The sequence below is a fragment of the Phymastichus coffea genome, unplaced genomic scaffold (assembly GCF_024137745.1).
Source record: "Phymastichus coffea isolate CEN01 unplaced genomic scaffold, Cenicafe_Pcof_1.1 PCOF00088, whole genome shotgun sequence".
NCBI lineage: Eukaryota > Metazoa > Arthropoda > Insecta > Hymenoptera > Eulophidae > Phymastichus > Phymastichus coffea.
This window is the reverse complement of record NW_026706899.1, coordinates 780,258-796,550: the sequence shown is the minus strand read 5'-3', so window position 1 is coordinate 796,550 and position 16,293 is coordinate 780,258. Positions and strand designations below refer to the sequence as shown.

Sequence of the window (16,293 nt, the reverse complement as noted above, 5' to 3'; positions counted from 1 at the left end):
GAGTTCTTTCTTTCAAATCCCCTTGGTTGTTCACTCCCGACGCCCACGACAGAACCTGCCCGACCACGAGTCACTGGGCAACCCGGATTTCCACACGTGCCTTGCATGTGTAGGTTATTCACGGGCTCTGGGGCGGAACGTCGAAAGATCGACGCCGTTCGAACGAGTTGATCGAGGCGTCGGTCAGCCTCGCGACGCTGGGAACAACCATCCCTTAACGGGTAAGATTTCCGTTCACTCCCCGAACGAAGTATCCCGTTACAACGAGTACATATCTATTTGACTAATTGATTTAATCGATCAATTGAATATAATTTTATATCATCTACCTTTTCAATTCAAGAGAATGTTTTACTGCCTTTTCATTGAATTTTCGAAGCAATATTCTTTGTTCTTGCTTAGCATTTATTAGTTACTTTTATTCCTTCCTTTTTTCTCTTTTAAATACTTTAGATTTGTCTCCTCAGTTTGTGCAATCCATTTCTCACTTCAAACATCTACTTATTACAAAAGTATAACAAATTCTATTTGTTAGATAATTTACAGAATCGATAGCGTATTTTCTTTACATAAATTATATATGTATGTTTACGCGTCGGAGGAATTTCAAGCTACATGCAAGAGTTTCCTTCAGCTTACACCGGAGCCGTCTTTTAACCAACTAGCGTTCTAAATCTGATTCAGCTGGTAAAATTTAATTGATATCAAATTTAAAATAGTGTAGTTTGCTTAGTCGTTAAATTCCTCTCTTACCGATAACTATATCAAGTATGTACATCTGGACGGAATTTTATTCACGGTACGCGTATTACAAAATCTACTAATCAGATTAACATGCATAATTGTGATTAGTTCATTGGAATGTATTAATAGCAATTGGGACGTTTTTATTTGGAGAATTGCGATTTTAGGTAGCTCTATAGCTTGGTACTCAACTTCAGGTCGTTGTAAGATTAAAAAAATTCATTTTGTTCATCTCGCTCATATTAAGGACGTTCTCTTGGCTGTAAGGGTGATCAACCGCAGCTGCGCGCAAAAAAATAAGTTACTTGCGTTAATTTTGTTTTTAACAAGAGGGTTATAGACAGATTGAAGCAGAGAATTCAGAGCTACTCCTTAGAGTATCTATTTTTCTACAGTTTCTTTGAAAAGTTGATATGTATTTTTGTTTATTCATAAAAAATTATAACATTACAAATTACGAAACGTGTAACTTTGATTAACAAAACTATGTCAGAAACTTTTAAAAATCTAAATTTTTTAAACACAACTTTGCTTATTGACATTCCTAAAATATGTGCACTAAATTTAAGGTCTTACTATTAAAAATAGAAAAATAAAGAAGCGATCCGGTAAAACGGCATTTCGCGGCGGACGCGATTTTTAATAACATTTTCGTTTATCACTTTTAAAATAGAACGGATTTGTACATGGTGCTTATTGGGTAAAACTAAAGTCGACAGTAATATTTTTTTCACTTGGATACGAGCTTTCCATTTCAGTTTGATCAGAATCCACCATGAAATAACATTCGAACCCGTGCATATGGCATTTTCAACTTGAGATATCGATCTACAAAGTCGTGTCATTCTACACCGTTGATTAAATCGTCGGGTGGATTGAAATTATCAAATTTTTCATGATAAAAGGCGTTTTGTTAATACAATTTTTAAAACGCTGTAAAATCGTCAAAAAAATCATAGCAAATAAATTTTTTTTTAAATTAAAGAGAAGAAGTTGTTTTTTAAGATACAATGATCAGAATTATCGAAAAAAAATTACCCACGCGCGGGTGCACTGCAAAAGTTTACAATTTTTGAGCTTTAAAACATGACGTTGATTTCAAGACCACGTAAGTGGGGTTGCATCAAATCGAAAATTCAGTTCCACCATCTTAAAGTAGAAACTTCAACCTTTAATTTAAAAAAAAAAATTGATCCCCTTATGACATTTTTTACTTGAGATATCGATTTTCAAATTTGCGCCCTTTTTTATTGGAAAATAGGTATTACGTTAATTTTGTTACGAAGAGTATATAGTGTCAGAGAACTATCATGTGTACATTTTTCCAGAATCGGTAAATAACACTTTTTCTTGGTATGACCTTAACAACAAAAATATGTCCTAGTTTTTTTCAAATTGTAGAAAAATTGATATACTTGATTTTTTTTGTGAATTATATAGAACTTATCTTACAAATAGATAGAGTATCCGTATTTTCTCATAATTTTCTACTAGAAATCATAGATTTTTTATAAATATAATTGTAAATATTGTAGTAATAAGTCTCTAAGATATACACATATGATATGTTTTATACAGATGTCGGCTACCCTCAGGTAATTGAATGGACCGTGCGATTATTATTAAAATTACATGAATTCATTCTTATCAATTCTCTTTCTTTTTCTCATTGGAACTTGATTACTTCCCTAATAAAGGTGGTTATAAGATTTAATTTCTCCTGTGGTATCAGTATTATTGCGACATAGTTATCTTACGATAAACGAATCAATGTGACTTCGGTTGACAACCTTTATCTATCTAATACAATGCACATAAACAGAGCGTACTCCACATTGTCCTTTTCCTTGCCGCCAAAATGGATAGTTACGACTAAGCCTATATTTTCTGTTGACTAGATAATCCCCGAAGCACCCGTGATCAACTAACATAAGTCCCTGCGTTAATCGGTATTCCATCATTCCATGTTCTCAGAGTATCCACTCTTTGATCTTTGGGATGAAGGTATACGTTTCATTCTTCTTACCATCTGTTTTTTCTTCCTACACTTTTTTTCTTTCAAATTCTAAAAACCATACAAAAGAAACTCTTAGCAACATGTTTTCCGTGGATACGAAGTGGTATCCGCTTAGGATACATATATTCATTTTACGTTGCACAGTATTCATATGCCTGTCCACGTCCGATGTTAACATTCATTCATTCAAGTAATAGTCTCTTAGTTGTCATAGTTTGACATAAGTCGTGACAATGACTTACAAGTTATTCACGCCTTCGCTGCTACTTGTTTAACACGGTGCTTAAACGACCATGTACTATTGAGTCATAAACTTAGGTGTTTAATCTCATTTTTAACAGGAATAATTTCTCCCTTTATTACCAACTAAGAAGACTTGACTTTCCTTCATTGCGTCACCAAGATGGCCTCGTAATTACATACTGTTAGTTTTACTGATCAGCGATGTGCCCTCGGAAGTCTCAATCTGTAATTCATTGTATATACAGATAAGAGCAGGTCATAAGGATAGATCCTTTATCAATCTCTGCAATGATTCCGCGGACAAATCGATAACTATACTGCTACTGAATTGGTCACCATCACTAGTCTTCTGTTATAAAGATAGTTGTCTAATATCTATGACAAATAATGTCATCTTCTTTTTTGTCTCGAAAAATTTGTAGATGTACTTCCAGATACCCGAGTTAAATGCATTTTCTCTATCCCTCGGGCGAAAGCACGCGTTTTTACGGCTTCTCTACGATGGAAGAAGTTGCACTTTTACCCACTCCGCGAGTGGCGCCACTTGTTTCACCGCGAGTGAAAACATTTTCGCCTGAAGTTTGAGGCGCAGCACGAAACTGTAATCCTATATGTTGTGAAGCGATAAGAAGCTGGCGACAGCATCAAAAATACATGAACAAACATTTTTTAATAATAACTGTTTATTAATTTTCTTAAAATTATTTTTCACATTTCTTACAAGAATAAAAATTATTTGTAATGTTACCATTGAATGTACAATTTTCATATCTTTGAAAATAATTCAGCTCGACCGCCTGCAAAAAAATTGAGAGTTGATCCAACACACTCTGGAAAAGAAAACGAACAAAGGCAAGAAATTGTTATTGCAAACGAACAAATTGATACAGATACTACTAATTGGCTAAAAAATTCTTATGTAAGATATGAAAATTGTACATTCAATGGTAACATTACAAATAATTTTTATTCTTGTAAGAAATGTGAAAAATAATTTTAAAAAAATTAATAAACAGTTATTATTAAAAAATGTTTGTTCATGTATTTTTGATGCCCGCCCCAACCAGTAGCACTCGCTACGCTCGTGCTGCAAATGTTGGGCGGGCATCAGCGAAAAATTTCAAATATAACCTATTAGTTCGAAGCACGATGTCAGATGACCGCGAGGGCGCTACGACTACCAAAGCATCGGGCGAAAGTAAAAACATGGCTGCGCAGTCTTGACAGCAGTTAGAATGCAGACAATATGTGATTTTCCAGTTTAGCGATTAAATAATCAGTGCGCTTTCGCCCGGGGATAGAGAAAAACACTATTTCTTACACGGGGGTAAAATGGAACTCATGTACGAAGGTTCCATTTTCCCCCCTTGTAAGAAAATCTACTATTTTAACATCTAAAGCTCCGATAGCGCAATATCTGAATCGGTTCAGAAAGATTCCCTCGTTACATTCTCCTCCAAGATCCCTCTACATTTTGTATAGTATCATTTTTTAAATTAGTTTTACTGTCTAATCTATCATCCTCGGTGGTCTAAATCATGAGGAATCGATCACCATGCCTGATTTACCTTACGGTATCACGATTAGTTTTTGTCTCTTTTACCTAGACGGAAAAGTGTCTTCGGCTAAGCATGTATACTCTTATAATCATTTGGAGGTTTTCTAATGTCTGAGTCTCGAGACCTCATTAGTTCAACCAACCAGTCCTGAGCTTTTCATGATAATTAGTATTCACTGCAGTCTTCGCTTTCCTGCAGAGTGAAGGAATTTTCACTTGGTGGGCTGTTTTCTCTATTCCAAAAGCTAATTCCTTGTTCAAATATTGGGAATAATACTTCTATAAATCTCCACTCACTTCGTGATTCAGCGCATTTGGCACTGCCTCACGTAATCTACCCATCGTTATCTAATGTGGCAAGTCCCCAAAATCTTTATTTATCGACTTGATAAAATTTTTCTACCTAGTAATCTTACTCATTTAACTTATTGTACGCAGAGTTAAATGAAGAAAATTATCATGAAAATGTGTTGGCGTTGAAAAGACAATAATGCCCACATTTTCTCAACTACTTACCCTTCAAATAATACAGTAAAGTAATCTTAATGTACTTTAATTATATTTATTTATAAAACATAAATTTATTTAATATATTTATTGTTAAAGTTTAGAAGCTTTCTACATAAGGAAACATCGGATGTGTACCTAAATTATCAAGTCAAAAAACAAATTGCGCAGGATGTGAGCAATGACAAAAAATATAGATCTACTATATTAACATTATTAGTACAATAATATATCTTTCAACTATTTTTTTTTCACTATAATAAATTTCGTCACCGACGTCCCATGTCAACTTACGTAGAAAATACCTTAGCTTTGATAAATATCAGAAGTAATTAAAAGAAATTATAAATTAATATTTCATATGAAATATTCTGAATGGATATCAGCGCATTCACTACAGTTAATTTATTTAAAATTTTTTTGAAAATTTAATTTATATATATAAACAAACTCTCCAAATGGTCACGGATGAATAGTTGATATAACAGTTAAAAAAACATATTTGTTCATATGGAAATTTTCTAGGGAAAGCTTGAAATTATAGACTAATACGATTAAAAATAAAGAAAATTAAACTGTCGGACGAAGTTCACAGTTCTATTTATTTGTAAAAAGAAAATAAAAACTAACTCGGTGCACTACCTATTATATAGCTAAATACCTAATAATTTTTTACATTAGTAGATTCAAAATTATTATATTAACGTAATTGGATTTTTAATTTATTGCTGTGAACAGATACTAAAGAGTAATTTATGTCTAATATTAGGCAGATAACCGAATATTGACTAGCTTCAAAGTGCCAGGTATCGAGGTATCGTGGTTACGTTGGAGAGGCTTGACGCTACTATGAGAGGGGGGGGGGGGGTAATAAGTCTTTACAAAATCCAAGAGATGGCGCTCGTCACGCTTAAATTATGATGTTTTTGGCAAGCAATACTACTAACTAGATATCGTACAAAGTTTCAGCTCTATTCATCAAGTCGTTTTCTTGTGAGCGTTGGTTGAACAAAAAGTTATTAGTTTATTTGAAAAATGGAAAAAACAGAGTTTCGAGCGGTGATAAAATATTTTTATTTGAAAGGCCTTACATCAAAAGAAATCACAGTTGAGTTGAACGCCGTTCATGGCAAGTCTGCTCCTGTGTTTAAGACTGTTTATAACTGGGTAAATGAATTTAAACGCGGCCGTACAACAACAAAAGATGAACCTCGTTCAGGAAGCCCTGTAGAAGTGAGTACGCCCGAAATGGTCAACAAAATCCACGATATGGTGTTGAGTGATAGAAGATTAAAATTGCGAGAATTAGTTGAGGCCACAGGGGTATCAAAGGGTACAATCATTTCAATTTTGCATGAAAAATTGGGGATGAAAAAAATATCAGTAAGATGGGTGCCGCGTTTGCTCAATGTTGAAAACAAACGAACCCGCGTGATCACCTTGGCTCTTTTGGCACGCATACGTCGTAATCCGGAAGACTTTTGGCGTAGGCTTGTAACTGTAGACGAAACATGGGTACACCACTACACTTCTGAAACCAAAGAACAGTCCAAATAATGGATTACCGCAGGAGAACCAGCCCAAAGATGGCAAAGACTATAAAGTCAGCTGGCAAGATTATGGCCACGGTTTCTGGGATGCGCATGGAATCATCTACATCGACTACTTGGAAAAGGACCAGACGATCACTGGACAATATTATGCGTCATTATTAGGTTAGCTGAAAGAAAAAATCAGAGAGAAACGTCCTCACTTGAAAAAAATGCCTTTTTCTTCAAGACAATGCGTGAGTTCACACGTGTACAGTTTCGATGGCAAAAATTAATGATTTAAAGTTCGAATTAATTGACCATCCACCATAATCGCCTGATTTGGTTTCCAGTGACTTTTTCTTATTTCCTAACTTCAAAAATTGGTTTGCCGGACAACGATTCACGTGATTATTTTTGTGGAAACCAAATTATTTGTTTGATATTAAGTTGTAATTGTATATAAATTTCGTAAGTCTTTTATGGACGATTTTTTCAAAAATCTTAGCAACGTTGGAGATCAGAGATATTGGTCTATAATTTATTGGTAGGTATTTTTCTTTTTTTTTGTGGATCGGTATAATTACTGCCTCTTATAATGCATCTGGTCAAATTTCTGTTTCAATAATAGTATTTATTATATTAACAATAAGCGTAGTAATGAAGTTTATTAAAGTTTTTAGGACAGTGGTATTAATTTTATTTATTCCTCCATTTTTTCTTCATTTTACTAATTATTTCAAGAATTTCACAATTATTTGTTGGATTTAGAAATAAATTTGTAGAGTTCATAGTAGACATTTATTTTGTACTGTTATTTTGTGGAGCGGAAATTCTATTGCTTAGATCCTTACCTATATTACAGAGAAATTTGTTCATGTTATCTGCAATAATATGTAACGGGGTGGATATCCGTCTATTTATTTATGCGCGCGATCGCATCGAAGAGCGCGCGGAACTATCTAAATGTTTAAATTCGTAGACTGGAGAGCAGGAGGGAACGGGCGTCAGTCAATCAATTTTCTACTAGCGAGAAATAGTAACATCAAAATTACAGTCAATATCACATGCGAGATCGTTTATTTCCTCTTATCTCTACAATATATTCGGCCCGCGTGTTTATGTTTACAAAGCGCGCGCGCGACAATAACATGCAGTGTCGGATCGCTCGCTGCTCTTTGTTCGTCGAGTTAACCCATTAACGCCCAAAACTAGAGACTTTTAGACTGATTTTCGAGCCATACTTCCCAATCGGAAAATGAGATATACATCGACCAAACCTACTTTACATTATGTTTTCGGGTCCGCTCTTTCGATTTCTGACGTCAAAATTACGTTTTTTTGCATTCCAAATCCAATATGGCGGACTTTATTAGAAAAAGTTAGGCTATTTAAAAAAATTTTTTTTTTAACTTTTTTTTTTCAATTACATAAAAAACTTCGATCTATTTAAAACTCAGTCTTTAGTCAGCTTCCATGCCGATCAGACGCATTTGCATCGGCTCCGGCATCGGAAACTAAATAAGCTAAAGTGACAGTGAAAATTCACGAGTGAGTAAGTGGATTAGGCGCCGTACACAAATCGGATTAAATATTATACAGTGTCTAAGTGTAAAAGATAGCCAGTTAACTTAATAGTCTTAGGAATAAACAAATCGGCTTTTAAAGCCAAAATCTAACTAAAATGGAAACCACACCAAATTCACAAACAGATAAAGAAAAAGACGAATGGAAATATAAAAAAGGAAAAAGAAAAGAATTAAATAGCCCTGAAAATGCTGTAAGGGAATTTAAACGTCCAGCCCACACACTGGAAAACTGGCTAAGCGCTACTCCAACAACAACTTCAAACCGATATCAACCATTAACCGAAGAACAAGAAAAAAATGCTAATACAGAAGACAAAGTAGTCAAATATAAATCACCACCGATATACGTTGAGAACGTCGGAAAAATCAAACCTCTGGAAGAATTGCTAAATAGTATAGCTAAGAATAGTTATACAATCAAAGTATTACAAAGCGATAAAGTCAGAATTCAGCCTAGTGATTCTGAAAAATACTTGCCCATAGTTAACGCACTAAAGGACAAGAAAACAAGTTTTTACACCTATCAACGAAAGCAGGACAAAGGATTCAAAGTAGTTCTGAGAGGGATTCACCCTTCAACCGATGTAGACGAGTTAAAAAAAGAACTTGAAGAAATCGGACACAAACCTATGAATATTACCAATATTCATAGCAGAATCACAAAGGCTGCTACTCCTCTCTTTACTGTTGAGCTCGAAACTCGCAGTAACAATAAATTAATCTTTGATGTAAATAGGCTTCTAAACTCTGTTGTAGTATTTGAACCTTTAAGGAAGAGGAGAGAAATTCCGCAATGTTTAAATTGTCAAGAATTTGGACACACCAAGAATTATTGTAACAAAAATCCTGTATGCGTCAAATGTGCCGAGCATCATAATACTAATAACTGTCCATTGAAGGGAAAATCAAATAAAGTAATATGTGCAAATTGTAAAGGAGATCATCCTGCAAGCTACAGAGGATGCCCAACCCACAAACAGCTACAGCAAAAGCTATTCCCCACTTTAAGAGAAAAAACACTGCAACCACACCCCAGTAACTTAATCAGTAATAGAACGGAAATCATCACAACTCACACAACAAAACCAGGATTCTCATATGCACAAGCAGCAGCTAGCAACGATAAGACAGAATCTAGCAGCGGTACTCAAACTCCTAAAACTACCAACAGTTAACAGACAGAGTCAACTGAACCAAACCTTGAAAAAAGGTTAGAAATATTAATGGGTAAATTTATAGATAAATTTATGGACAGAATGGACACGATGCTTAATCTGATTACAACGCTGGTGGGTAAGTTCGCAAAATGAGTAATAAATTAAAAATAATTATATGGAACGCAAACGGATTAATTCAAAGAAAGTTAGAGTTGGAAAGCTTCTTAACCAGAGAAGATGTAGATGTAATATTGGTTTCCGAAACACATTTCACTAATAAGCATCACTTCAAGATCCCAAACTACAAATTATATCATGCAGACCACCCGGATAACAAAGCGCACGGTGGCGCAGCAATTATTATTAAGTCTTCGATTAATCACTACCCAACAGTCAATCATCAGAAGCAAAATATCCAGGCGGCAAGCATCATAATCACGGACTGGACGGGGCCAATCACTATGACAGCAGTTTACTGTCCTCCAAACCATACATTAGACAAGGATGAGTTCAAATTCTTCTTTGGATCCTTGGGTCACAGATTCATAGCTGGCGGTGACTATAATGCGAAACACCCATGGTGGGGTTCCAGATCGCCTACCCCGACTCCTAGAGGAAATCAACTGTACAAGGTGATGAAGGAAAACAATTACTACCCAATCTCAACAGGTGAACCTACATACTGGCCATCAGACCTAAAAAAGCTTCCTGACCTTATCGACTTTGCGATAGTTAAAGGGATCAACTCTAATTATCTTGAGGCGACATCATGCCTAGATTTATCCTCAGACCATTCTCCGATAGTGATTTCCCTACAAGCCAAGATTATTAAGAAAGAAACAACAATAAAAACTACCGACTGGAACAAATATAAACAGTACATAGAAAAAAATATCCATAGTAACATTCCGCTAAAAACCACTAAAAATATAGATGATTGTATAGATAACTTTAACTTAATAATTAAAAAAGCACAAAGCAAGTACACTACTACAACAAAGAAAACAAGCTATCACGATACTCCAAAACACATTATTAATAAAATCAAGGAAAAGCGAAAACTCAGAAAGAATTGGCAAATTACTTGACACTGGACAGATAGGACCAAATGGAATACTGCAACAAGAGAACTTAAAAAATTGCTACAACAGGAAAAAAACCGTAAAGTGAGTAAATATCTAAGTGAACTTACTCCTACAGCTACTACTGACTACTCGTTATGGAAGGCCACTAGAAATATCAAAAACCCTCTACAGTTTATCTCACCAATTCGACAATCATCTGGTTGCTGGGCGAAGAGTAACGAAGAGAAAGCTCAAGCTTTTGCAAACCACCTCAGCAACATTTTTACGCCGAATGGAAGAATCATATCGGAGAGTGAAGAGGAACAACTGATAAACAGCTTGAGTGAGGGGGAAGATGGCCCGATCAAAACGGTAAAAATGACAGAAATACAACAAATAATAAAGAAATTAAAAAATAAAAAAGCTCCGGGAATTGATAGTATCACTGTTAAAATGATCAAAGAACTGCCAATAAAGGCTATGAGACACCTGACAATAATCTACAATGCCTGTCTTCGTCTCTGCTATTTTCCAGTAATATGGAAAATGGCACAAATAATAGTGATACCGAAACCGGGAAAAAATCTCGAGCAAGTATCATCTTACAGGCCGATTAGCCTACTACCAATTCTATCCAAAATCTTGGAAAAAGTTATACTTGCCAGAATGAATCCTTACATAGAGGAGAAAAAATTAATTCCAGATCATCAATTTGGTTTTCGGAGCAAGCATTCGACAATAGAACAAGTTCATCGTATTGTAACGCAAATTAGAAAGCCTCTAGAGGACAAAAAATTCTGCTCAGCAGTATTTCTGGATATCAAGCAGGCGTTTGACAAGGTCTGGCACGAAGGACTGATATTCAAAATCAAAACAGGATTCCCTACTAACATATCTAAACTACTACAATCATACTTAGAAAACAGATACTTCAGAGTTAAGGTTGATGACTTCATTACAGAAAATTTTTCAATCAAGGCAGGGGTACCACAAGGAAGCGTATTGGGACCTGTATTGTATACAATCTTCACTGCAGATATCCCAGTCATGTTGAATATCACAACAGGAACCTTTGCAGATGATACGGCACTGCTGACCTCTCATGAGGACTGTGAGGTGGCATCCCGTACTCTCCAGACTTACCTCGGCGAGGTTCAAACCTGGTTGAACAATTGGAGAATAAGGGTGAATGAGGACAAATGTAACCATGTCACATTCACTCTTAAAAGGAAATCATGTCCACCGGTCCTTTTGAACGGTAATACTATCCCGCAAAGTGAGCATGTAAAATATCTAGGAATGCACCTAGATCGAAGACTGAATTGGAGGTTACACATTTGTTCTAAAAGAAAACAACTTAATCTTAAGTTAAGAAATATGTACTGGCTGATAGGGAGAAGATCTCAACTAACCCTGGAAAACAAACTACTGCTTTACAAGGCAATTCTCAAACCGGTGTGGACTTACGGAATCCAACTATGGGGAACAGCATCTAACTCTAACATCGAAATACTTGAAAGATATCAATCCAAGGCTCTAAGGACTATTGTGGATGCACCTTGGTTCATCCCCAATGAAATAATAAGAACGGACACAATGATACCAACAGTGAAGGAGGAAATAAGATCATTCTTCAACAATTACAAAGCTAGACTACAAGTCCATCCGAACCCATTGGCAGCTCGTTTACTCAAGGAATACATTTTCAATTCTCGCCTCAAAAAACATAAACAATTACAATAATTTTTTGTGTGTAGCAAGCCATGACCACGATAACTACCTAATCCAGGACCGAGTCTTCCATTGGGAAACTCACCTTATTTAAATGCTTCAATATAATGTTATAAAATTTACTAAATGTTGTACTGCAGATTGTAAATGTTAATAGGAGATTAAAAAAAAAAAAAAAAAAAATTTCAAACTATGGACAAAGGTGGACAAAATAGCTATAGTTTATGGAAAAAATTTTTTTGGTCAATTCCAAATTGTTTATCATGACGAAAATGGCGGTTAATTGCCAAAATTTTACAAAATCAGTGGATTTTCGCATTATTTCATGTATGAATTTAAAATGGATGATTTTTTTATACTCAAACTGTCTCAGTTCTATTGCCTGACCTTTATAAGTAATTTCCAACAAAATATACGTTATGCCTAATGGCGGATTCAATATGGCGACCGGAAAACTGGAAAATTAACCTGTTTTTTCCACATTTCCACTCATAAAAGTTCTAAATCCTAAGTTTACATAGGTTTCTCTATGATTCGCTATATCGTAAAAGAGAATACTTTAACGGATTTTAGAAATTCAGATTGGCGGATCCAATATGGCGGACGACATAATGAAAATTTTAATATAAATGTATAACAAAAATTGCATCATATTCTAGGTTTTATTTCGATTGAAAAATGTCTCTAGCGTTTTTTTGATTAGATGCAAACATTCTCAGGAAAAAATTCTTGAAATTTCGGAATCACGAACTTTTTAAATTTTCTATTTTTTTGTATTTTTTATTTTAAATTTTTTGGTATTTTTTATTTTTATGTTTTTTTTTTTGCTTTTTTATTTATATTATTATTTACATTTTTTATTTTTCATTTGCATAATTCTTTTTATCCTTACTTGTAATTTCTGAATTCTATAATCCGTACCTTATTTTTCATGGTTATCATCAAAGCATGTTTTAGAGAAATATAGAGAACATGTGTTGCAAAATTTTGCGGTTCTGATCGGGCATTTTGCAGTGGAACAGTTTTTTTTTAGTTCTTTATACGAAACTTCGTGCATCTTTGATCTATGTTTCTTACCATTTTCAAGATATTGTCTGGCAATACTCAATGTAAAATTTTTAGATCCTACCTTTTTATCTTCTGATTTACAAGTGTTATACAGCACCAGTGCATTGACTATTGCAGATTGAATAAGCCTTATCAAAACTACCCATGTCCATTTTTTTGAACGTATGATTGGTAGAACATTGTTGCAATGATTATCGTGTAAATCAACACCACCCATAAATTTATTGTAAGTATGAAAGGCACATGGAAAATGTACATCAACTCTTGCTTTCTTCTCTGCGCTATATCTTTGTGATGGTAATTTTGGGCTAACACCTGCAATCGATGATACTATTGACACTTGTTTCGAGTCCTTAATACTTATATAGTTTATTCCTACTGTTCTGTTGTCCCACTGTTCTGATCATGTTTTGCAATACATGTACCTCTTAAAGCTTTTTTATCAATCACATTTCTGGCTTCTTTGGGTACGCGATTGTCTCTTATTGTTCCCGTGCATCTTAGTCCTAGCTTTTGCAAATGTAAAATAAGATCAAAATTCGTAAAAAAATTGTCAAAATAAAGATGGAATCGAGGAATTTCTGTACTAGATAATTTCTTGGAAAATGGTACCAGTAAATTTATCACAACTCGAGAACCAAGAGAACATTTATTCAGAAGATTTGCATTTGAATCTTTACCGCAGTATAAATCAAAATCTAATAAAAATCCGTCAGATGTGCAGCATCCCCAAAACTTCAAACCACGCCGTATAGGTTTTCCTCGAATGAACTGTAACAAGGATGTTTTGGCGTATGATTTAGCCATCATTTCATCTATGGATAAGGCTGTTTAAAAATAACCAAATCTTTGAATATTTTTTCTAAACTTATTCATCAAAACTCTTACTCTCCATGCCTTATCGTTGGGATTTTTATCTGCAGGCTTAGAGCATTTCAAATGAGATTTGATTTGTTCAAATGTATTGCGTGTGATGGCTTGTTGAACTATATCGCAAGACAATAGAGGATCAGATGACCAATACTCTCTTTGAGATTTCCTTTCATTGAATGACGATAGAATAATTACACCTAAAAAAGTATTCAAATCTATTTTTGAAAGATCATAGCCATTTTCGAGTCGCTTCGATGATGTAATTTTTCCTGTCATCTGTGAAGAACATTTCAAATAACTCAACATAGCTAGATCTACAAATTTTTGCTTTTTCTGTATTACTCAGCAATAATTCATTTTGTATATCATTGTTGTAAATTTTTTCCCCATCTACCCACTAATATACGTGTTCATTCTCTAATTTTGTTTGATCATCTCTATAGCATTTAGAAATTTTTCTACATGTGTATTGAGAAAGATCTTCAATATTTCCATCAAGATTGCTGCTATGAAAATCCTCATTATCAGATTCCTCATCTGAGTCTCCGGAATCGTCTGGGTTTGGAAGGTCAATGAGTTCAGCACAATCATCATCAGAATCATTAGATTCGTATAGTTCATGTTGGTCAGCAAACGATTTTTTTCGTTTAGGCATTTTGTAACTTTTTATATAGGCATGAGATAGCGGAAAAAGAATTTACTCTAAGTTGTACACCAAAATGTAATAACTGAGATGTTAGCAGAGTATCAATTCAGACAATCAGGCTAATGGTGGTATTATTGCTTGCTAACAGTGTAATGAAAACTATAAAAATTATAAGCACGTCATATGATTTTACATAGGCAAGTCTACAAAAGTATCGAAAACTACTGATGACCGTATCTAATGATTCCGAAATTTCAAGAATTTTTTCCTGAGAATGTTTGCATCTAATCAAAAAAACGCTAGAGACATTTTTCAATCGAAATAAAACCTAGAATATGATGCAATTTTTGTTATACATTTATATTAAAATTTTCATTATGTCGTCCGCCATATTGGATCCGCCAATCTGAATTTCTAAAATCCGTTAAAGTATTCTCTTTTACGATATAGCGAATCATAGAGAAACCTATGTAAACTTAGGATTTAGAACTTTTATGAGTGGAAATGTGGAAAAAACAGGTTAATTTTCCAGTTTTCCGGTCGCCATATTGAATCCGCCATTAGGCATAACGTATATTTTGTTGGAAATTACTTATAAAGGTCAGGCAATAGAACTGAGACAGTTTGAGTATAAAAAAATCATCCATTTTAAATTCATACATGAAATAATGCGAAAATCCACTGATTTTGTAAAATTTTGGCAATTAACCGCCATTTTCGTCATGATAAACAATTTGGAATTGACCAAAAAAATTTTTTCCATAAACTATAGCTATTTTGTCCACCTTTGTCCATAGTTTGAAATAGATCGAAGTTTTTTATGTAATTGAAAAAAAGTTAAAAAAAAAAATTTTTTTAAATAGCCTAACTTTTTCTAATAAAGTCCGCCATATTGGATTTAGAATGCAAAAAAACGTAATTTTGACGTCAGAAATCGAAAGAGCGGACCCGAAAACATAAAGTAAAGTAGGTTTGGTCGATGTATATCTCATTTTCCGATTGGGAAGTATGGCTCGATAATCAGTCTACAAGTCTCTGGTTTTGGGCGTTAATGGGTTAATACATGCACGTTTCTTACTGAGCACGAGAGATTAGTTATTAGCAATCATACAGCAATCGCGATATTAAGCTGGCCAGCTTACCTTATTAGCAGTTGCACAGTTAACACGAGAATAAACAGTTCGCAATCAAGTCTCGGGGCAATCTGCTTTTGTGACGAAGCAACTCGCGCTTTCGGTTTCGCCCTCTATGGCGAAACCCCTCACTCACACATGCTTGCACGCACTCGTTCCAGTCAGGCGAAGGCACAGCTCCTGTCGGTCCTGGTCAGCTCGTCTCGGCACTCAGAAAAACTCGGGAAAAAAACTCTAATTGCAACTAGCTGCAGCGGAGTGTTCAGGTTCTAATCCTCGACTGGTTCATTTTCATACGCGCGCGTTCCGTCCCATCTCGTGCCGGATTCCCTCGTTACATCTTTCCCCAACCGGTAGGTGCTGCCCCCGCAGGCAGCCGCATAGTTGGGCTGTCAGCGCTAATAAGACGTTTACCGTCACAAATAATAATAATA

The 16,293-nt window shown here is 34.8% G+C and overlaps 2 protein-coding genes across 3 annotated transcripts in view; one reads left to right on the top strand and one right to left on the bottom strand.

Annotated features, from left to right (window-relative positions):
- Positions 1-16,293, top strand: part of LOC131669207 (vacuolar protein sorting-associated protein 11 homolog) — a 215,219-nt gene that overhangs the window by 42,661 nt on the left and 156,265 nt on the right. The gene's annotated exons all lie outside the window — the stretch shown is intronic.
- LOC131669212 (piggyBac transposable element-derived protein 3-like) lies at positions 12,603-14,735 on the bottom strand. The gene is made up of 5 exons (XM_058943946.1): positions 14,487-14,735; positions 14,096-14,356; positions 13,633-13,978; positions 13,217-13,522; positions 12,603-12,676 (listed from the first exon to the last, which is right to left on the bottom strand). The coding sequence occupies exons 1-5, from the start codon at positions 14,733-14,735 to the stop codon at positions 12,603-12,605; spliced, it is 1,236 nt and encodes a 411-aa protein (XP_058799929.1).

What these genes read in the sequence shown, in the direction of transcription:
- LOC131669212 (XM_058943946.1), bottom strand. Translation starts at nt 14,735, where the DNA reads ATGCCTAAACGAAAAAAATCGTTTGCTGACCAACATGAACTATACGAA. An exon ending in TGATAAAAAAGCTTTAAGAG is followed by an intron (nt 13,523 to 13,632) that starts GTACATGTATTG and finishes CATCGATTGCAG; the next exon opens with GTGTTAGCCCAAAATTACCA. An exon ending in CAGACAATATCTTGAAAATG is followed by an intron (nt 12,677 to 13,216) that starts GTAAGAAACATA and finishes TTTACGATATAG; the next exon opens with CGAATCATAGAGAAACCTAT.